General features: G+C 40.0%; 1 protein-coding gene across 1 annotated transcript in view; it reads right to left on the minus strand.

Moving 5' to 3' along the window:
- Positions 1-24,671, minus strand: part of WWC3 (WWC family member 3) — an 80,891-nt gene that overhangs the window by 13,333 nt on the left and 42,887 nt on the right. Inside the window, 9 exon segments of the mRNA XM_048494099.1 lie at positions 1,620-1,706; positions 3,339-3,410; positions 5,165-5,288; positions 10,355-10,886; positions 13,534-13,657; positions 14,528-14,770; positions 17,617-17,690; positions 19,830-19,979; positions 24,290-24,419. Of these exon segments, the coding sequence (XP_048350056.1) occupies positions 1,620-1,706; positions 3,339-3,410; positions 5,165-5,288; positions 10,355-10,886; positions 13,534-13,657; positions 14,528-14,770; positions 17,617-17,690; positions 19,830-19,979; positions 24,290-24,419 (1,536 nt within the window).

Raw genomic sequence — 24,671 nt, forward strand, 5'->3', positions numbered from 1 at the left:
ATATTTGTAAATTTGTAAGAATGTTCGCAATTTTAGGAATGCTGGTGTTTAGGAACGAATACTGACAATCCCTGATGAACTCTGTGAATATCTGAGGGTGTAAAGAATTATTCTAAACTAGCAGGACCCTGCCACGGGTTGCTGTGGCAATTGTCCTTCTCATCACAGTCCACAACCCACACAGATGTCCATGCAGGTCCAATGATCTGCAGCATAGCCTTTTGGGGTGGTCAAATGGAATTCCTCTTTCCCTCTTCAATTCACATTGTTATATGGTGGTGTCTTGTTTTTTTAGTATAAGGTAATCCTTTCCATTCCACAACGGAACTGTCCAGAGTGCGAATCCTGCTGTCCATGAGGCTGATTGACACGCACAGTCCTGGCTGGGTTAGGCAGAACTGGGGCAAGCAGGCTATTCCAGTCAGGCAGCAGAGGCAGGGTGGTGAGGCGCTCAGATCGAGGGCAGCTCCCTGGGTTCTTAAAGGGCCATGTGCAAAAGAAGCGGAGCCAGTAGAGTTGGTTCGCCCCCACCACGCGGATTTTCTTAGAAGAAAAAGGCAAACTCCAGCTCGCTTTTAGTAAAAGAGAGCTGTGGCGAATATGGGTGAGGAAGTGGGTAAGTGGTGGTTGGATGTGAGGGAGGGCAGAGTGAGGTGTGTGAGGATGAGCTGGATGTGTATTGTGTATTGTGTGGTAGCAGTGGGTGAGGCACAGAGGGTGAAAGTTACCTGCGTGTGAGGGGGGGAACCCCACCTGACATCTCACACGGCAAAGTGTGTATGTGTTTCACTTCCACTCGTATTACCTAACAGTGTTACCTATTTACTGTTTTCACTGCTCATCTCTGGCCATCTGCGCGAACATTCTAAGGGCATACCAACCTCTCAGGCCACAGACAGACAGGCTGCACGAACATTCTAAGGGTGACAGTTAAACACAGCCAGCTTCATGGCCTGGTGCGCCAGGAAAAAGATGTTTTACCTGGCTCAGGTATGGACTTTTGGTGATTTCAAGGTCCGATTACCTGCCCAGAACGGGGAGGGACGTCCTGTGAAAATTTTATGCCTGCCCACAAGCAACGAGGCCAAGGCTGCACAGCAGTGGTGGGTGATTCAAGTGCAGTTAGTTGAGTTCACAGCACTCTACTAGATTCTGTTGCAGTTTTCTCGTTCCCACTTGTGCAAACTCTCGTACAAGAAGAATCAAAATGTAATTTTACTTTTTTTAGCTTTAGAACAGAAAACTCTTTTGTCACCAAGAAGGGCATAAATTCTAAACTTTGGGACATATACTAGGTAAATTTTACAACTACATTCCAGTGACTGTTAACATTCAACAATGCATCTTTGTATTTTTGGCTGTTTGCAAAATTGGGCTGGACTGTCAATGTTCACACAGTAAAATTAATCAAATTTCAGACATTCACTGTCACACGGACATAAAAGTTCTTTGCATTATTTTCTTAAGGCCTTCATTTTTAATGTTTAGTGAACTGCTATATAACTGGAAAATAACAACATAGACATGGGGAATCTGCTGGTTATACTCTGACATTTGAAGAGACAGTATAGCTGGCAGAAAGTCAATTATTACAACACAGGGAAAAATAATCTGCTTACATTTTGCAGCCCTCCTTCACAGCAAGACCAGTAAAATTCATTAGTTGTAGCACATGGACCAGCAGGCACTCACTTCCACTGTCATGGCTGGAAAAAAACAGTTGCCGAATAAGTAGCCAGTTCACATTTGAGACGCTGCGAATTTTTCCACTGACCAATTTGGAAGTGGAACATACTGTCAATCAAACATGAACTGATGACTCAGTCTTTTTGGTTCATACCTAGTAGCTGCAAGCGCCTTCCAAACAAATTTGTACTGGGTTTTTGCAAAACTGTACATATGAAATAACACTGGCTGATTCCACATAAAACAATTAAAACGTTTGGGAAACATTTTAAAAAGAACTGTTCTGGCTTTTTTCTCCTGCACAGCACAAGAAAATAAAGTGTTCTAGGTGAAAACGGTTTTTTCCTGCCTGCTGCCAGACTGTAAAGTTCTCACTTTCATTTTGTTGCACCTGCCATTTTCTGCCACTTGTGATGCTCCGTGCCAACTGCCATATGCAGTGTTTTCCCCAGGGACGTTTCCTCCGTGTCATCACTGCTGGGTGCTTTTTCAGTGAATGAATCAACTCAGAATTGCCAGCCTATTTCGCAACATGTCGCTTTCCCCTTTTTTTTTCCATGGAGGCAGCATCAAAGTTACGGAGACACAATATTGGAATTGGCAATATGTGCTCATTTCGAGTTGCCATAGCTTCGAAGCTGCCCCCCTGATAACAAACACACACACACACAAAGGAAAAGCGACACATTGCTGAAATCGGAAGCACACACTGAGTTGATGCATTTACTTTATTCACTGAAAAGGCACCCAGCAGCGAGGCCAGCAAACATCCCTGGGGAAGCACCACAAATGGCAGGTGGCACGGAGAATCACAACTGGCAGAAAATGGCAGGTACAACAAAAATGAAAGTGAGAGCTCTTACAAACAAAACGTTTTCTGCTCTCCGTGCGTCAGCAAGAAATGTTTTGAAAATATTTCAGGGAAAAAATCACTAGTTCAGCATTCTCAAAGTCAAACATTTTAAACTGTGGGTAATTCTGGCAGGAAATTTATTTTCTGACCTCAAAACGTTTTATTTGTGTTGTACGGAATGGACCACTGCCAATTCAAACTGATTGGCAGCTATTAGTGTTATGAGGGACTACTTAGATAAACAACAAAGGTAGGATTTTATTAAAACAAAGCATTTACTCATGACTTATTTATATTGATGGTTCATTTAATGGACTATTAAACTACTGTCTGCTGAGAAGAGTGGTCAAGCAGCTGGGGGGTAGGTGTCATTCGGGCTGTGCAAGATCACTGCACTAGATGGCTTCGAAGGCATATAGAAAAAATATCAGAAGGTCTCTCTTTCAGAAAACACAAGAACATTCTAGAAGACAGACAGCCTGAATTATACTTATTCTTTACTTCCACAGTTTCTAAAGTCACCACTCCTAATAGTATGCATGTCTGGCACTCTGGCTTCCATTTGCTCAGGCTAGCTCAATCTCATCAGATGTCAGACACTTAGCAGGGTTGGCCCTGGTTGGTATTTGGATGAGAGACCACTAAGGATGTACAGAGTTAATACACAGAGGCAGGCAATGGCAAATGATTTCTGAACATCTCTTGACTCAAAAACTGTCTGAAGTTGCCATAAGTTGACTGCAACTTGACAGCATTTTCCACCATCAATTAACAATGGCTAAGGAAGAACAATACTCACAGAAATCCAACTTGCATTTTGGGCTCTTCACTGACTGCATCACTGTATAGTGATTCTTCAATATCCTCATTCCTATGTGATAAGGAAAATAGATAAACAATAATTATGTAATCATAGAACATCAGTTTGCTACTGTTTGTAATAAACTGAACTGAGCTATTCACTGTGCAAAAAGAGTACATTTTAACTGCAGCTCAGAAAACTATTTCATCTGGATGGCAAGTTTTATACTAAATTTCCAATAAAAGTTAATTTTAAATTACAAAGAAGCTGTTGAACTCAGAGATATACCAATGAATGTTTGAAGTCCCTTAAGTGTGGCAATCAAAATTTACTAGCTGTGCTTTTTAAAAAAAGAGTTTTATATATATATACAGAGAGAGAAACTGTACTCTTGAGCCCAAGGATCAGAGGCTGGATTTGGTTTCCAAATTCTTAGATTCCATCATCTAGGCACCCAAGATATATTTTTGCAGTTCTCTTCAGGGCTGAAGTTATCTACTGTTTATAAAAATATGTTTTTTCCAGTCATTCAGTACAGACATCCTAAGTGTTAGTGCCTATATTTGGTCTTGATGCGTGTGTTCAATTTTTTCTGTTTCCAAAATGTCACAGCTTTACAAATTTAGAAAAAAAATATTGTATGTAACAGAACAGACACCAATTCCTTTTTGAACACAGCAGGGGCCTCCATTTTGCACAGCTTTTATTGTGTCACACAAATGTAGGAGACTGTTAGCATTAAAACGTGTTCCTAATAGTCTTAGCAAAAGGCAGTCCCCCTGTGCAAGCTTGTCTTGTAAAATGTGTATCAAATGATCACTTCCCATGACACTCTCAATAGTTTTATGCCTTTTTAAAGCAACTGTAGATCAAAATTCTAATATTACATGAATGTGGCAGCATTGAAAGGGTGATCAAATGAACATGCATTGCAGAGGGAAATACAAACTGTGAAATAATATACGAACAAGTAGTATGTCTGAAGCAAGAAGTTCCCAAGACACATGGTACATATAACTACTGAATGTTTGGGGAACAGTTCTGGAACATCATTTTGAACACTAAGTGAGATACAGTTAGAGATACAACCATGGAAAAACTTGCTCAAATCTTTGATTCATAGGGGAGAACAGTATCCCCTGATTTTTATTTTGGAGAGCAACTGGACTTCTGAACTGCATCCCACATTGTTTCTGAGGGATTCGAACCCTTTACAAATTTGAATCAACATTTTTAAACACAACTGATCTTTTAAATTTTAACTTATATGATGTGTCTTTTCTAACAATACTCTGGTTAAAATAAAATACTAATTTAATATAAAACTACTAAAAATCTAATATGCTTTCTTGGAATTGAATCAATGAACTCTGCAAACCTGCTGCCCAAACCTCCTTTTTTATGTCAAAGGCCTGGTCAAAGCTTTTAGAGTACATCGCTAAGGGCTCTATTTAGCTGAAAACGAATATGTCCTAACAGCAACAAATGCATGTATTGCAAAATGGGAAAGGCGAACTAAATCTATAGTGGGTTCTGCATGAGTCAAAAACAACGGTGTGAAAGGGTTTAAAACGGTGTAAAAGGGTTTTCACATCTTTTTCACACTGCTGTTTTTGGCCCATGCGGGATCTGCCAGTGATTTCAAGTCTTTTCTCTTGTCAATTTAATTCACTGGTTTAAGTTGTAGGATTTAAATTAATTCATATTGTCATTTTACAGTATTAAGCAAAAGCCATGATTTAATAGTAGATATTTGAAAAGGCATTTACCAAATATTTTTGGTGGCTTACAGTTCCAACTTACAACACAATTATACACCTGACCTTTTGCTCAAAGCTTCAAACACGCCACTGTCACTAGCCAGTGAATAATTGGACAGACATGCTGAGACTCGCCTGGCTCTCCTCTCCAACATATATCGCTGACTTCATGTTTAGATTGTAGCAACTGTAACAGGCGGAGGCAGCAACTAGAGACGGAAGATTACATTGTTCCAAGCAGCAAGCCCAAGGAAGATCAAAAGCTCTAAAAAAAGCAATTAGTGCAAATATGATATAATGCAGATATGGAAGAAAATATGTTTTAAAGATATTCCCCATAATTGGGGGGGGGGGCGGTGGGGGGAGAGAAACTGATTCAGTATGATCCATCCAACATTAACACTTTTAATTCCTGTGATTTCAACAGAGTGCATGTTTAATTTTGGCTATACTGTGCCAATTTTTTTGGCGAAAAACTGAATACATGATTATCTCTATGCAGTTCACTGCATAATGAGCTGCTTAAGAAAAATAAACTTACACATTTAAATACATTTAAAATATTTTATGTGCACGTTCAGGCTTTACTCCACTAAAAGTGCACTCAATTTAAAACATTAGATACTTGTACGGTGTAGAATTTAGTATGCTGAAAATTAGTTCTCTATATCATGAGAATGCTGCTGCCTAATACACACAAACCAAATTGGTGAACACATTTGTGTCAAGTTTTTAACTTTACTTTCATAAATAGATAATTACATTTAATAGAGGATGGACTCTCTAGACCATTTTATTTGGAACGCACATACCACGTCATGACCAATCACTCTCAAAAGAATTTCATAAACATAAAATCTATCAGAAAGTCTTCATTTACTACATTATTTAAACAGAATTCTGAAATTCTCACTCAAGAAAAGATACAGACTACACACATGAAGTGGGGAAAGCTGTTCAAAGGTACACATAAGATACTATTACTCCTGCTGACTTTTAATTAATTTTGAGTTCATACCAAAATACTCTAAAAGGCGCTTTAAAATTTGTGAAACTGAAATTATTTCTTGCGGCTACATACTCTTAAATTGTTTTTACTGAACTAGACATATGAACAGAAAACTATGACCCTCTACAGAAACAGACAATATTCCAGACTGATTTCAGTGACCTTAAACTTGAATAACTCAGAACAGGATTTCACTAAGCATTTATCAAGGACTATGTCCAAAGGCTACAAATGTCCCACAGGACAAGTGTGTACACTGCAACTATTTACTTATTTTAAAATGTATCAACCACAGTTCCAGAGTTTAAAGCTCTGTGACAAAAAAGTAAATGCCACAGAATAATAAAAAATCTTCAAAAGTTGGGGCTAGCATTAATGGACCAAGCACAGACTGCTAGTCAACCAGAATTGTCTAAACACTGACCCTGCACCATTTAGCACAGTAGCATTTTGACAATGAAAATGGCCCTCCCTTTCCGTTTTCATTTTGCACCGCTGAACTTCAGACAGGGAACACTGTGCAACATTTTTAGATGTAATTGTACTGTCGGTGCAATTTACAGGAACAGAGATTGGGAATGTTGGTGTTGCTTTAAAGTGGCAATTTAATTCTGCAAAATTGCAGCACTTTCATTAAACTATGATGGTCAGAGAAAGCAAAACAGTGAACTATACATCATTTAAAAACAAGCAAGTGACCACGTTACTTCCTCAGTGCTACTTTATCTTGGATATTATAGAAAATAAGTATTTGGGTATTCAAGATATCAAGATGCACCATGGAAATGACACAACTCAGCTTGGTGCTTGACATGGAGTTATCTGAACATTAGGCCAATGCTCTCTAAACTACAATAGATGGTAGCTGCTGGAGTATTTAATTCATTAAAAATCATCAGGAAAAGAGCTTAAAAACTAGAGACACTATCTGAAAGATCATGTAAGTGGGGATCCCTCCCCACCACAACAGCATTTAAACAAAAATACATAACTATGCATCAAAATCTCAAACAGGAATATATAAGGTAAAAAGGAGAAAAGAGGGGAAGAGAAGGGGAAAAGCTGAAATATTTGAAAGGCTAGAGATTTTAAGAATTTTAATGTATTTATTTATCTTTGTACTTATTTCCCGCCCATCATTGACATCCCTAGGCAACATCCACTTCTGACATGCCCTGTCAAGTGGGTTTCTGGAGTTACTGATGGGCTCTCACCTATTGAAGACATTAAAGTTACCATGAATTTGGGTAGAACTGGCCAAAAACTTCATCCAATGGGTGGAACGGTAAGTAGGAAAATGTGGTGATGCTGCTGCTTTCTGTGTTTTTTTGAGTTATGCTCTCATTAAAATAAAAAATAATATAATTCTCTCTTTCTCTGTCTATATATATTTTATATATAAACACACACACAAATATGTATACTGTAGCACACTCACCAACATTCTGTCAAGCACATTTAGGATAGCAACTGATGCTGCACAGAACCTTCAGTAGTCAATACCTCTGAATCATGACTTGGATCCAGCAGGGGTTTTGAACATTTGGACCATGGTATAGCCTCTTGCACTAAACCCAATTTGCATGTCCATTTGTACAAGACCCTGTGCAACCAATTCCTGTGCACTATAATATATAGGTACTAGGTGTCACACAAGATCTTGTGAAAGCAAAACTGTACTGAGTTTCCACTTGTGCACTGCTTTTTCCAAGCCACTGAGTGCAAAGTATTTACTGATGGAGAAGATTGAAAGGGCTACATGGCTGTGCATATCAAGATACTGAACAAAAGCATAGAGCAACATTCCTTCCTTCCTACATGCAGCCAATACAGAACAAAAAAAGCACACAACGCACAGGGTTTTACACACAGGTTTTACAAGCAGAAGGGTGGGGGGAGGCACAATAATGAATAGGTTCACTTACAGCATATTTTTCTGTGGTGCCACATGAGAAACAAAATTTTAAAAGTATTTTAAGTACCAAGTACAAACGGTGAAATCTATTATTAATTAATACACATAAGTTTCATTAAGAACTATCTGAATCTTCCTAACTCATTAAAAATATAAACGGTGCAAGGATAGAAAATACCAGCATCACCATTAGCTGAATAACTTGTAATTTAGATTTTATCAGTCTACAAATACTAAGAAATGCAATCAATTAAAAAAGAGAGAAAATAGTTTCTGTAAGTTCTTCATTTTAAAGAGACAGATACAGTTTTTAAACCCATTATTTTCAAGACCAGCAGTGTCAAAGAGATCTGTTACAAGGTCCAGATATGACAAACTGTAACTTCGTTGGGCACGGTTCAGGGGGAAGGGGGGAATGTGGTTCACCAGCACAGATCAGCATGGGGATGGGTGGGATGTTGCCTAAGCCATTAACCAGCAGCAAGCTTGACAACCCAGATCAGCACTGGGGGAGGTGGTCAGCAACGGAGGGGGTGGATGCCTCAGATGGCAAGCCAATAGTGTTCTTGCCGGCCCATACTGACATGGGGGGAGAGGCCACCTCGGCTGGCTAGCCTGTAGTAAGCTCGCCAACCCAACAAGGCATTGGGGGAGATGGTTGGCATAGGGCAGCACGACTGCCTCAGCTGGTGAGCCTGCAGCAGCCTCACCAGCCCAGATCAGCACTATAGATCAGGACTACAGCGGGTGGTTGTCACAGAGGTCTTGCCAGACCAGACTGGGATTGGGAGTTGCTTCAGCTGGCTTATGAGATAAGCCCTCTCAAGAGGTCAAATCTAGCCTCCCAGGCTGCATGTTTGATACCCCTGCTCTAGACCATGTCGCTATTTCCCATTGCCCTAATTTAAGAAGAAGAAGAAGAAGAGGAGGAGTTTGGATTTATATCCCCCCTTTCTCTCCTGCAGGAGACTCAAGGGGGCTTACAATCTCCTTGCCCTTCCCCCCTCACAACAGACACCCTGTGAGGTAGGTGGGGCTGAGAGAGCTCCGAGAAGCTGTGACTAGCCCAAGGTCAAGTCACGTGTTTCCATGGTGTAAGTCTGAAGACTGAACCAAGGGAACTCCTGGGCTGATAGCCCAGTAGAACTCAACTAATGTTGGCTCCACCCCCAGGAATGCCCCTGGCCAGCCCCCCACTGTGCCAGCACAGCCTTGGAACAGTGATCCCTCCAGGTTTGGGTGCTGTGAAGCTGTGCACATACACACCCCCATCAGCATGTTTGCTTTCTCCACCACAGTAGGTGTGACTTATGCTGACAAAGTGTGCAAATGTGCTAGCATGGGCCCATGCTGCTCCCATAGTCTGCCCCCCCCCCAATCTGGATTGGACTGTAAGAACCTGAGCCAAGTATTGCCTGTTGAATATAAAGAAATGAGAAGGGCATAAAGGCTTATTCATTGGAGGTTTACAAGAAGGATCAGCCTAATAGTCTATCAGGTTTCTTTAAGTATGATATACCAAGCATTATGAGGGTCTGCTCTCCAATGCTTGTCCCCTCTAGCACATGCAGCAGGAAAAACAGAAAGTGTTTATTTTTTGTTTTGTTGCAAGAGGGCATGAAAAGGACAATTCACGGTTTCTCACTAGCCACTTGACTTCCTCCAAACCTACATAGTTTCATGTTAGTGAACATGATTCATGACAGGTACATCAACCGATTGGATTTTCATTTTTGTCAGCTCTCACAGAGGGGGAAAAAAGCACATGCTTAGTTTCATTAAAATGGACTAAGGGGCTTCTTTGAGACATACTACTGTATTTTATAAAAAGAATTGACAACCAAAGCTGTTTTAAGATAAACAAGTAAATTAGAGTAGTTTTTTACAGTTGATTTTATTGGCTATTATATTTTATTGGTATATTGTTGTGCATATTTTATTTAATGTTGTATCTTTTATTTTATGTTGTACACTTATAAGATTTTTGATAATTGTTGATGCTTTTATAAACTACACTTCATGGCTGAACAAGGGTAAGTCATTCAGAATATGCATCCTTTCCACCCTTCCACAAAGTCTGAAAACTTCATAAAGCAAGAAATCTTCAATTGTATCACAGTTTCTAGTGATATCTGAATTTGTCCATTACAATAAACTGGGTGGACGTCGGCCTATACCATCACCGATTCTAAACCACGGCGATCTTGCTGGGTTGAAGTTTTGGGAAAGTAACAAAACCAAATATCTTAAAGCACCAACATTTGATGCAACTCATGCAATTTTGCAGTATTTTAAAAATCAAAAATTTGAAAGCTGATAGATGACTTACCTCCAGAGGTTGGAATGTTTGCCAGCTGCAGCCCTTCATTGTCTGGGAAACTGTCATGAGCCTTAGATGACACTGTTTCTTGTGATTTGTCTTCACCCAAAACAGAAATATGAGCTCGAAGCACATCTAAAGGCCCTGTGCCCATCATTTCCTCATATCCTTCTGACTTTTGAGCCAATGGGGAATCCCGAGAAGTAGGGAGGAAGGGAGTATCCAGGGGGGAGCTTGGAGGAGACAATGAGGACAGAGAGGACCGTGATGAGAGGGATGCCAGTGACAGAGGTGTATCCAAAGATCTTCTCTGTTTATTGAAACTAGAAGGTCCAATGGAGTCAACATACTGTATGTCTTTACTGGAACAATCAAATGGAATTGCATCAAATCGCATGTGCTGCCCGTAGTCAATAACACTGTCTGATTTCTCATACTGAGGAAGACCATAGATGTCTGTGAAGCTGACAGAGCTAAGAGAGCCCCTGCTGGTTGGCGATATTCCGGCGCTGGATGCCAGGACCCACGGCGCCCGAAACCACTAGAAGATATTGTCGGGAGGGTGAGCTGGCAGAACCAAGCTAGGAGACAGGAGAAACAAACACACCCATTAAGGAGACCAGAGACATGGGTTTAGTTTCAGGAAAAACCTGGAAAAGGGTTGAATCTGGGGTCAGGAAAAGAGTTAGCAAAGATTAATTTGCCCACCATTCCCTTTACAGCTATATCAACAGACAAAAATGGCAGAAAGCACCATGTCAGTTGTGATTAATGGTTTTGGTAGCTCTGTGTTTCAGCTTCTAGCAGGCCTTTCATTGGTGTGAGAGAAGAATGTCTCATTCAAACATCTTCAGTTCGCAATTTAACTGTTTTAAATTTGCGTATCTTCCACTTTGTGAAAGTCTGGTTCAGTAATAGAATGTCTGCTGAGTATTTATCAGACGTCTAAAAAAAAGTCAGGAACCCACCAACAATCCAAGATAAATTCAGTGTATCTTAAGCTTCAGAGACAGACTAACAAAAGGTGGAGCAAAAAAATTAATGTCTGCAATCAATATCAGGAAGCTTCATTTTGGTAAAGGGTTTGCAGTTACGATCTATGCAACAGCGGGACTGGTGGGGCTTATACAAGAAATATTTTTAAAAGTTGCTCAGAAGTGTTAGAAAAATGGCCATCATTTTTAAACAGCAGTTCTTCAACATGTGCGGTAGTAACTGGAATTTCGAACATTATTTCTAACCCACGGGGTTGTACTGCAACAAATCTTTACCAATATTTGTAACTGTAACTAAGCATACTGGAACTCAGGAAAAACTTGGAATCTCTTCTGTCTTATTTAGGTTACAAGAACTGAAAATGTAAAAAAAATTAAGTCCTGCTTACACCTCTGGGTAAAGGAAGATTGCCACGATCAAGGTATACTTCAAGCGGCGTAGCTTTCTAAGGGACTGCTGCTTCAACTGGGATTGTAGATGGGAACTAGAAGGATGCGCTTCTTCAAGATACGCCAATGGTTTCGGGATCAATTACGCTTTTCCGGCAAACATTATCTGGTAAGGAGGAAAGTCATCTTCATATATTGGAAAAGCAGTCACAAAAAAGTTATTTTTGCTTGTTATTCTTGATAATATAATAAGTACCCTTTCATGCTTCTTTTAACATCTATTCAGGGTCTAAACAATCACACGTATGCAGGCTTCAATGATGATGTCACTGCTGTGTGTAGTTTCAAGCCTTAGCTGTTCACCTGCAACCCACGCAAGCATCACACAACCTTGAGGGTTTTAGTTCAAGAGGGACAATGGGCTGCTTAGATAAGAACGCCCACCAGCCTACCTCCATGCATCACTTCCATTGCCCCAAACTTTTAGAGGCAAGCAAAAGGCAGCAAAGGAGGATTGGAGATAGAATACTGGGTTAAGTGATACTGTGGACGACAATTATGTGGTATGGACGAATTTGGACACGAACGGGTTTATAGATGGATTGTCAAAGGAAGCAGAGGTGCAGTATAGGGCCCCCACCAGTGGGGGAGGAAGGTGCACACTCGGCCTCCCCAAAAGGATCCATCTCCATGAGCAACCTGCCAAGCTGTGACAGGTTTTATCGACTGTACACCGCCCAGAGCCCTTTGGGGATGGGGTGGTATATTAGGAATAGATAGTTTAATACGGCCAAAGGCCAGCAAAAGGTATATTAAATCTGTTATATAAATATAAGTAGGTAAGTAAGTAAGTAAGTAAATAAATAAATAAACATCATTACAGAACTGATACCTGTAACCAAAAGAAATACACCCCAAACCATGCATTAAAGGGTTGGAAGATCATCAGGGGTGGGAGCAAAAGAGAGGCTGGGACCCACCTTGCCAGAGCCCTTCAAGGGTGGGTGGTATATGAAATAAATAAATAAATAAATAAATATGGCCGTGCACTGTCCGGCTTTGCACTCCAGCCCACCTCATGACTCAGCACTGACCAGCCTCTAACAGTCCAGCCTGCTGGGCACATGCGGCCGGCACAGAGTGCAGACCAGTCTTCCACCCCTCCAGGACAGCAATGGCAGTCCTGGGCGAGTCCCACACCATTTTTTTGGAGGTTTCTACTTGGAAGCTTTCCTTTCTCCGCTCAAAGCCCCTACAGCGCTGCAAGCAGCATACTTGGCACAAAACAACCAACGCTCCTTCTACTGGACTGCTGCATCTTTTGAGTCCCTATCTTTGAAAGAAGGAAGGGCTGTTCAGTCATTCCCAGGTTAACAGTAAAAAGAAGGTGTTAGGGTAAGTTTTACCAGGAGAAAAGGGAGATATTTGGAATCTGCCACGGTATCACTGGGATTCTGTCAAGAAGTTCTAATCAAACAGTGAGCGGTTTTCAAAAGTTTTGAACAACAACTCCAATTGCATTTCATTTTACGCTCAGCCGTCTTTATCTGTTGAACTGCTGCCGACCTGGATCCTGGTGCCAGCAAAATACCAAGCACTGCTTGGCTACCGGGCTTTTGAAGATGGAAATGCATTTTGGCATTCAGGCACTGAACAACATTGTTACCCAGTTCGGTCATCGCTGCTTTACTCCGGAAAAGGCCTCCCCTGCTCACCACGCCAGTGGTGTCTGCCTGCCAGCAGTGAGCCCATCCTCCCTGCCAGTGCCAGCTGGCCAAGAGCAGCAGGCCGCAAGCGTCTTACCCAGATCGTGAGCAGCTGCCAGATGGGCCTATGGCCCAGCAGCCTCAGAGAAGGGGGCCTGCCTGTCTGCCTGTCAACAGCTTTGTTGGTGACTGCAGAATAGCCCAGGGATAGCCCTTTGCGACTGGATTTAAAATAACAGTGAGGAGGGTTACCTCCAAAAGTAGACATGCCAGCTCCTGCTCTGTTGGCCATTTTTGCCAAGAAAAGGTATGATGAAGATTGCAAAAGGCAAGTATTGTTCTTGTATAAAAGCACTATGTTCAATAATGCACAAAAGAATGGTTCTGACAAAGACAGAGCATAGAAATGAACGATAGTTCTCATATTCGTTCGGGTCTATTTTTTAATGCGGAAGGGTGCAATTTTTTCAACCGCTGCACCTCAACAGACTGTACTATTGTCTTTCTGTGGAACAAAGAATAGAAGGCAGGACAGGTTCTGTACAGGGAGGCTGAAAGACTTCATTAATAATAACCTCATCAAAATCCTTTGAGCGAAGTGGCCAGAAAGTAGGGTAGGAGTGAACTTGATGGGAAGTATAGTTCTCAGTCTTCTATTCTGACATTTCTGTTACTTCAGCATCTATCCTAATATTCAGGAGCACACAACATTTAAGCTTGTTGCTTCCATTTAACAAATGCTTCAGAGGCAGAGACTTAAATTGCCATGGGATGTTCCTGATGAGCATGTGACTTCTTGAATTTCAACGTAACAAAACTTCTGTTAAGTCTGTCTAGATGGATAAGTAGTCCGATCAAGGCAAGCAATTCTTACCGGGTTACTGACGTGGTTTGGAAGTATCCCAGCACTTTTTAAAAAAAGATCTGTGCTAGTTTTGCCAAGAAACTAATGATTGCGCCCATATATTTAATAATGCATAGGGATAACAAGCACATCAGTTTGTTTAAAAGACTTATTCACTACAGTAATTTGGCACTACAGTGCATATATTTTTATTTGCACCCTGCAGCATCTATAAAAATCCCCAGACCTTTCAGCAGCACCATGAGAAGAGCTGGCCCTCGCCTGCTGGATCTCATCCTCCAAACGCCTTTTTTCATCCTCTAGGCGTTCGATGTCTTCAGGGGACCGCCGCTGCTGACTGATGAGCTGCAGATCTTGTAGGAGAGCCTCCTTCTCTCTGATGAGCTGAAGACGATCCCTGTCCGCCTCTGCCATCCCTGGCCAGGATTCATTATCTAAGAGGGCCAACTGCTGCTGTATATTGGAAACCCTTTATTATAATGGAAGACAAAGAAATAAACAAGGGTTAATAGAGGAAAGAATTAACAAAAAAGATCCTTAAAGTATAGTTGAAAAAAGGCAGAAGAGAGACTACATGTTTATCGGCTGCTTTTATACAGCAAGAATCTGAAAAAACAATAGTATGAAAATAGTTCATCTGAGTTTATCCGAGACAACTGATAAAAAAGTACTCCTAGCCACTGTCACTTTGTGACCTTCAGCAGCATGGAGACAAGGAATCTTCCCAGAAGTATATACTTCTAAGATCTGACAAGATTGAGCTAGTCTGGACTATCCAGGTCAAGGCAAAGTTGATTACATTTAACAAATAAACACTTATTAGAATGCATGAATTCTTAGCTAAAGTCTTTGCTAATAGAAAAAACGACACACGCACACACAAGTTTAACAGTGTGAAATGATTGTCTGATGTGCCCATCTGTGAATCATCCCACCTAGATTTATCACTTTTACCACCCACATTAAACAAAGAGGCTGATTTTTAAAAAATGAACTGAAGCATTTCAATTTTTTTTAGCATTCTGTTCATTTTAACCTAATACAGCACATTCCTGCCCCCACACTGTGCAACTGCACTAGATGTTTCATGAGCAAAGCAAGAGCTGAACACAGAAATATTTAGTGGAGACAAAAGCCCTACAGAAATGCCAGCAGGCTAAGGGGAAGGAATGCATGATAAATGAAGAATGTGACCACAGAGATAACTGGTAGGGGCAAATGTGGTCCGAGCTGTTCTCAAAGTTTTAAAATGTACTACTACTATATATTGAATGCTAATAGTAACAATGTTTGCAACTGGAGGGGGAAAATCATAATAATAAGGAACTCTTTACTTAATGGAAGCAATTTATTGAAGAACCATGAGCTGGAAAGTAAATTAAAAGATGATTTAGTTGATAAAATATATTGGAAATTTAATGTGGGGGATGCACATATATGATAAATCATTTTACTGAACTTTAAAAAATGATATATATCTTCTTTGAACAACCCCCCCCCCCCTTATTTATATTATTAATCAAGTCCTAATGCATATCACATTGTGTGCTGTCAGGCTACTCACTGTATTCTATCTTGATCAACTCTGTCAAAGCACAATATAAAGGCTGTTTCAACTTATACACCGTGTAGGCTGTGATGGCCAGACTGAAAGTTCATTTCTCCACCAATTTGTCTTTGAGGCACTACTCCACAAAATAATAATAATTTACTGAAAACTCATATTTTGTAAAATGATTATCGTTTTCTCCACAAACCATCTAAAATTCCTAATGATAGCTATACTCAAGCATCACTTACTCTCAGCCATTCATCTTATCCTCCCGTCATGACAACACTAGAAGTCAATGATTGTCTGACTTGTTAGGAAACTTGACATATTTAAAAGCGAAAATGAACTACTCTAATGCAGTTGTTTTACATGCCAAGTAAATGTATACCCAACATCTCTTGCAATGGTGTAACATTCTGTTTCCTTAGCTGCCATACCTTTAGATTATCCAGGTCAAGTCTGTAACACAGTTTCTGTGGGCACAATGGTTTAAAAAGGGCCAGGAGGACTCTTTCCCACCACGGCTTGTGATTGGTCACTGGAAGTCAGATGGGATGTCCAGTAAAAGTAGGTTACTTCAGAGGGGCTTTCAGTGAGTGATTTATGGCATGTTAACACCTCTGCAAGCTGCAGAGGAACACTGTAGCGGAAAAGGTCAGCTGGAAGGTAAATTCAACTGAGCAATTCACTCTGGACTAAAGAGAAATTGGGAGATAACCCACATTGCTTCAAGAAGCTCTCCTCTGGAACGAACGATAAACGTGAAGGCTTTTGTGGCTCACTCCAGAATTGAAAGCTGGGAAGCAGGGATGAGACTGACTGTTCAGAGCTATGATGGTAGTAACCTTGGACACTAACAACCATTTCTTAACTGCAGAAGGATAATTAATCTTATAGATAAAGACAGATTTTTGTCTGTGCAGATGTTAAAACAGCATGGCAGTATGATAATCCTTTTCTTTGTGGACCTATAAAAATAGAATGGAATCTTAAAGAACTTAGTAAGAAAATCTGGCAAAAAGTAGAATAAGCAGGAAATGCAAGAAGGGATCTTTTTTTTTTTTACTTGTTCCTATGTGGATCAAAGAAATAAAATGGGGGCAAGGTTTTTTTCTTTTCAATGAAAGTGCTTTTGGAAGAAGTTAGCTACTTGTACAGATCAAGACAGATATATGTGAACTGGTGTGAGAGGCTATGGGAGACTGAAAAAAGTTGGGGATCCCTGATTTAGGACATCTAAATCAAGTTATTTGAAGGAGGAATGGACTGAAGTCAACTTTTCTACTGGACAGGAAATTCATCAGAAATTTGTCTTAAATAATCTGCATATCTACCATGATAAACAAAAGAGGCCAAACCATTGAATAAAAATCAGTATTTGTTTCATTTGTTTAGCATATTTCTAAGATATATCTCCAAAGACCTGTTGAACCAGTGGTGGGATTCAAATAATTTAACAACTGAGTGTTTACAAGCACCATTTTAACAACCGGTTCTGCTGAAGTGGTGCAAACCTGCTGAATCCCACCACTGTGTTGAACCTACTAGATCAGGGGTAGGGAACCTGCGGCTCTCCAGATGTTCAGGAACTACAATTCCCATCAGCCCCTACCAGCATGGCCAATTGGCCATGCTGACAGAGGCTGATGGGAATTGTAGTTCCTGAACATCTGGAGAGCCGCAGGTTCCCTACCCCTGTACTAGATGTTTAAAGTAATGTCCCGTTCTGAAAGGTTATTTTACTGGACCTTAAATTTACTAACCTCTTTTGGGCCTCTTCATACTGTATAGTCAATCTTTCTCCATCACTAAGCCTTGTTTTATCATCAAATCCAAACTATTGTGAAGAAAGAAAAATGGGGAAATTAAGATTGAATATCATTAGAATAAGAACACTGCACGAGAAACATAATTAAGTTTGCTCTCAACATCTCTAGTTATCCAAAACAGGGTTATAGAGACTTCATATGTCAAATTTTAGCCAAATTTGGCTAAAGAAACAGAGTATAAACATGAGCTTTCTATACTGAGGTTTGCGTTACACAAATATCTACAGCTAATAGCCAATGAAAAATCTGTTGAGATCATGCTGAACTTTTAAAAAAGATATGAGTATAAACTTTTAATATATACAGGGCTTTTTCTACTGACTTTTATGGTATATAAAAATTTAAATGTTTAGAATTCCATGCCTATTTTTACCAGTTTCAGGCCCTTTCCGCACAGCAAATGTATAGCGGGTTGCAATCAAGATAAAGTAACACAATTTCCTGTTTTCATGTTCGTATGCCTGCATCCATGCAGGCAGCGATTAGATCCCCCGGAAACAATGCGGGTTGATGTCGTGCCTTCACACGGAGGCGCATCTATTTTTTTATTTACCTCCCATCAATGTTTAGCTACACAGGCATGCACAAATGAACACCCACAGTCATAATGACATCTCATGATACCACAATACAACACTTTGCGTCCGTGTGGCAACGCAGATGTAAGCCGGGAAATTTTTAAAAGGAAAGAACAGCAGAATGAAGCGCCTCCTGCCTGTCCGATCGCTCGCAAGCAGCTTCAACCCGGGATTTTTAAAAAATACTTGTGGATAATGCAATTCTCGAAAAACCCTGTTTGTGGGAAATAACACAGGGCAGACTCGCTTTAGAGGCAGGATCCGTGCGAAGTTGCACCACAATGGGTTTTTTTACTGTCCTAAACCTGTGTTTATTGGCTGGTGTTTTATTGGCCTCAGTCTCACTCACTTCAGCAAAATTAGTCAGGATACTGAAGCAAAAAAGTATATTTAAAAGTTTGTTTTGGTTCTCTCCATATGATTAATAGCATGAACAAATAACTCAGTATCTGAGTAGAAAAAAACAGAAATGTCAATTAAAATTTCCCCTTAACAATGTAACCAATTTTTATTGAAGTAAAATAAGCACAAAAGGAATACGTTCAGCTACAAGTCTTTTCTTAAATTAAAACAGATCTCAAGAGTTCACATCCCATGAGCTCTAAGGGCTCTTTCACATAGTACACAACCTAATAATAGTTAAGGAAAAATCTCGTGCATCAATTCCTTTTATTTACCTATCAGCCCTTTATAATTAATATCTTATTTGTCATTAATCCATTTATTTTGTATATTTATATTCCACTGTTCTTCCAAGATGCTCAGGATGGCATCACCCCATTTTATCTTTCAGCAACTCTGTGAGATGAAGTAGTTCAGTTCTGGTTCAGAAACACTGCCTCAATGTAGACTCAAGTATAGAAGTGTGACTTTTAAAAAACTTTTTATTTTCTAAATTGCATGCTTTATCGATGCCTCTGACTCTCTGTGCTTCACCAATACATATATCTGTCTGGTTAAATGTTTCAAGTTTGAATAAGACTATGTATGTAAACAGTCATGCAATACTCTCTGCGAGAGAGTGAACTACAAAGGTCTGAACAACCATTCCCTGAATGAGGCCTCACAGACTTTGCCCATAAAATATATCCTCCAAAGCCATCTCTCAAGGGCATCCAATCTTGGGATAAGAAACATTCTATAGAGTTGGTGGCAATGCAAGAAGACTGTGGAAAAGCTCTAACAAAAAGACTAACAAAAAGGAGAGGTCAAAGACTGTCAGGAGAGTAGTTTGTTCCTGAGAAATAAGGAGTTCATCAATAGCTCCTATCCTCCAATAAGTTACAGCAAAAAGATTTTTTTAAATTTAGTTGGATTTGCTAAACTGTCTTATTAAATTCTAAAATGTCTATGCAGGTTTAGAAGGGCACCTTTCTGAAAACCATCTGGTTGTTACCTGGTTTTAGAAATTTAGCATCTATATTTTTGCTTCTGTACAAAATAGAGAAACTAAATTCCTTTTGAGAATCTGAATATTTACTTCTCCTTTGAACTAAAATTCATTTAAACCATAGTACTAAGCTATGTATCCAAATGCCCTTTTTATATAAACTGCATTGCTACACATACCTCCCCAATGATGTCAGTTTGAGAACAAGCATCACATTGTTGCTGAGGTAAACAGGAGTCAGTGTGTGAGCTAGAATTATACTGAAGATCTTGCAGAGATTCTGTAATACAACAACTATTCCTGAATCCCTCTGTCAGCTTGGCTAGACTCTGTGAAAAAAAGAAAGGGGGAGAGAGGGGGGCAGAGAAAGAAAAATGCTCAGAAGAATCTATTTGTGGTTTAATTAATTTCTCTTTAAAACAGTGGAATTACTAATAGCACAGAGATTTTTCTTATGATAGGATTATCATTATATAGAATGGGTTCATTACTTGCATTACTAGCAGATTTAAAAAGTTATTATACAAAAATAAAAATATTGTAAACTACATTTAGTCTAGACAGATTCACAAATGACTCAGCAAAAAATATTAAACCACAGAAACCAAAACCAACAAAAGTTAAAGAACAAAAAAATATTATGCTGGATATGTCTATGAAATTCCTCCTGCACATTATTAAGATTTGAGAATAAGGCAGCTAATTTACCTGAGCAGAATAGAGCAACATATAGCCTATCATAAAGTTACCATTAGTGTTATAATATCTTAGGGAGGAAATAACACTTTTATCCAATACTGATGCAATCTCTCATACTTACTTAGACCTTTCAAAGATAAAGATACAAGACACCTAATTTACCTCTATTCTGTTACATTATGGTGTCATGTTATACCATACAAATAAATCAGGTGACTTTGGATACTTCTACCAATGTAAAGAGATTTCAGTAAAACAAAACCAGTGCAAGTAATTGGTAAACCGTCTTCACTTAGCATAAAAATCCCATCTGCCTCCTATACCTTGTAATAGTAATAGTATTTATTGCAAATTTCTTTCAATGTTTTATTTGCTATAATAAAGTAGTATTTTTAAAATAAAATCTATGTATGCCAACCATGAGAAAATATATAGACAATTCCATAAAACTGGAGTGGACCATAAAACCTGAAGATAAAGATGGAACACTTTGAATTCCTCTGTGGAGCTTTTATAAATATGCCACTTTTTTGGGAATGGTGTCATTGCTACATTTGGCAACATTTCTAACCATGTTCCCTATTTAGACCTGACTAATCCTTCCTGACTCCTCTTACCTATATTTTGACCCAAGTGTTGTCAAATTTTACAACAGCCTTTTCCCCCAAACACCTACACACGAATGAATCATATCTATCTAGAACCACCACGCACAATGGTCATACTGAAATTACATGGTAGTTATGGAACTGTTTCTTTTTCTGAAAAACTTATCACGTTTGCTATATTTATAATTATTTCAAGTTTCCATAAATATTGATCTTAGAACAGTAAAAATATAGATTCTAATACATTTCAACGAGGCACCAAACAGATTCTACTTAGTCTTTTGGCATTTTAGAACAGAACAGAGAATGCATATACCACAGGACTGTATGCAAACTATACGTTACTTGAAACTAAAGAATTAACTAACTATAACTTTGCTCAAATATAACTTGCGCTATTCTCATGCAAAATTATCTATCAGAACAACAAGAATGTGAAATCTTTACTATCTGATGACACTATTTATAAATACTGGAGTTGTTTTAAATTATCTCTGTAAGCCTTAACATTCTGGGGAAGAGAGACTAAGGGCACTTTCTCACATGCAGAATAATGCAATTTCAATCCACTTTCACAACTGTTTGCAAGTGGATTTTGCTATTTTGAACAGTAAAATCCAGCTGCAAAGTGAACGGAGAGTGGATTGAAAGTGCATTGGTCTGCATGTGCAAAAGTGCCCTAAGAGAGACAGTAGCTTGCTTAAGGCAACACAGCAGATTTATAGCTGAGCTGACATAGTTAACCTTCTTTGCCCTGTTTAGCTCTCCGCCTTATAACTGAACAAGCACCTAAAACTGCTGCACAATAAATTGGTATGGCAGCATGCAGCACAACTGCAGCCAAACCCAACATATATGTCAACAAGGATCTGCAGCGACAGAGATAATTTGCTGGAAACTGTGCCAATGCTAGGAGCAATGCTACCCACAACTATCTTCTGTGATCTCCTGTTCAGTCTCTTTCTCTCATTTACCTATAAGGCTGTTGGAAAGGATAGGGCTGGAGAAAAGAAGTGAGTATTTAAGGACTGGGAGAGGCCAGGCACTTGACGATCAGCATCCACTCCACCTCCCTGGCTGCTCAATGCTCTATGGTAATTGGATCTGTCTAGCTGTGACAAAGTAGGTACAGATTTGGTTCTCAGCTGCAGAATCATGTTAAAATCTGCTCTTTCTTTTTGTCATCAAGTCACAACTGACTCACAGCGACCCTGCAGGGTTTTCAAAACAAGAGACTTTCAGAGGTGTTTGCCATTGCCTGTCTGTGTCCCGACTTCGGTATTCCTTGGCAGTTTCCCATCCAAATACCAGCCAAGGTTGGAGCTAAGAGTGTGACTTACCCAAAAATATTATATTTCACTAAGATCAAGCCAGTTCTTTGCATTCAAGGTCACTTTATTATGCCTGACTTAAGGTGGGGAAAGTTTGAAGCAGGATAATATAGCAGGCCTGCTTAGATCTGAGGCCAAAAGGTTTGGTAGAATTAGAACTCAAAATCCCTGTCCCTTGATGAATGAGGTCTAGTAGTTTAGAATGTAGTCTTTCCCTCCTTTTGCATATTGAGAGTCTCCATCCAAGAGAAACAACATCCTCCCCTGCCCAACCTTGATACCCACTGTAGGCATGGGCTGTGAACTGCAAAATGGTGAGAATCACACAATTCTATCAAGCATGCATTACCAGCTAACAAAAGTCCAACTGAGAGTTGTCGAGTGGGCAGCGACAGCGCTGCCCCGCCCACTCCAAAAGGCTTCCTGCTGCACAGGAAGAACGAAAAAGTTAAAAAAGAAAAACACACCTCAATATTTTCCATAGAGGAGAATAGAAATACACCACAACAAATCGTGGCATGTCTCTGCCGGCAGCTCCTGTACCCAGTGCATCGAGGACCGATCCGAGGAGCTCATGTGTAAGTCAGACTAATCGTCGGCCCCTATCCCCCCCGAATGGCACCACCCTGGCCACGCCAAAGACAGTAATTTTGAGGCCTTTTGGGGGAGGGACTGGGAGAGGCTTCCAGGTTCAGACCCCCCTGCAGAGCTATGTGGCACCTGGCTAAGTGGCTCCCCTCCAAACCGTTGAAAGGACATTTCTGCTGGGGCAGGGGTGCGCAGGCTCCAGAGAGGGATTTCCCCCCACCCCCGGAATTGGGCTATCTTCTAAACAGAACAGGTATCTCACAGGTATCTCACTGTATGTAAAATACCACTTTTTTGCAAGCAGCAAAACCACAAATACTTTTTTAGAGAAATGTGTTTTATTTTGGAGGTTTGGGTTATAAAAACCTTTTTATTTAGTTTTTAAAGTTTTTTCTCTCTCCTAGCAGGGGACAGACAAAAGGGCAGAACTCAACTGCTTTCAAGCCTTGTGCAAGTATTGACCATCAGTGCTTTAGAAATGATAATAGCCATTCTAGCTAGAGACAATGAAACAGCCAGTTCACACTTCCAGCTGGATGACACCTAGAAAGAAACCAGACTTGGAAGGTGTAGAATGTATCTTCTTGGAGATATCAAGAAAGGATAATTACAACCAAAGGGGGTGGACAAACGAATATAAGAAAAGCCCTTGGTATGAAAGAAGAAGGGTCCATTTTGCTGATACCATCTGGGGAAAGGAGATCTCATACCCGAGTGCCAGTCGAAGGTCAGCATTGCCATGGAGAGCAGACAAAAGGCTGGCTCACTGAATAAAGACTCCAAGGTAACAAGAAGCTTTTAAAACTTTGTAATTTCTAAGTTAAAAGAGCCTGCCTTAGAATAAGATCTACTAGGGCATGTATAGGACGAGTGGCACAGAATAGTGAGTTATACCCTTCTTTTTTATTCCGTGCTCAATATGCCAAGAGTGTGGACATTTTACTTTTTATAAATTCAATACTGTCCTAAATGTTGGTAACTATCTTTCATATCACACAGACCTCCACCACCAAACATGTTATTTAAAATTAGCACAAGAGAAGAGAGGAGGCAAGTTGGTAAATTACTAATTCTGGGAAGTGCGCCAGTATGACGAAGCTTCCCTATGATAATTTGTAACAGGTTAGTAAAAGACACAGGTACTAAGTAGAGCACATAGAACAGCAATGAAGGAAAGGATGCTGGGAGCACTGGCCCTCTCAGTGGGTAATGCTTAAAATGAACAGCCGATGGCAGCAACATCAAAAGGAGGGAAACCTCCAAGAATTGGGTGGGTCAGGAGAGCAGCATGTCACTGGATGGAGACTTAGGCAACTACTGGTATCTAGAAACCTAGGGAGGGCTAAACACAGCAGCACCTGAGGGTCAGAAGGTCCGTTCCATCACAATCACTATTATGTGACAATGTCTTACCTGCATTAGGTCTTGCCTCTCTCTCTCACCTATACAAATAGATTTCCTGATGGTTCGGAGTTCATTCATTATTGCTTGAGCTTCATCCAATTTATATTTCATATGGGCATTTGATATCTTACGATCAATCCTATCACATAAAATAAGAAACAGGAAGTTTGCTAACTGTTATTACTCCCAAGAACAATAGTAACGAGGGCAGGCTGGATGAAGAAATGAAAAATGTGCCCATCCCCCATTCCAGGTAATGGCAGTGACTGTGGTGTGCAGTGGCTTCAAAATGCCTTTCAGAGTTTCCTCCCTGCACATTCACTTTCAGTCTCTGTGAAGAGACTGTACTCCATGTCAACACAGCAACTATACCAAAACCTTTTCAGAATGG

This window comes from Sphaerodactylus townsendi, linkage group LG04, assembly GCF_021028975.2.
Source record: "Sphaerodactylus townsendi isolate TG3544 linkage group LG04, MPM_Stown_v2.3, whole genome shotgun sequence".
NCBI lineage: Eukaryota > Metazoa > Chordata > Lepidosauria > Squamata > Sphaerodactylidae > Sphaerodactylus > Sphaerodactylus townsendi.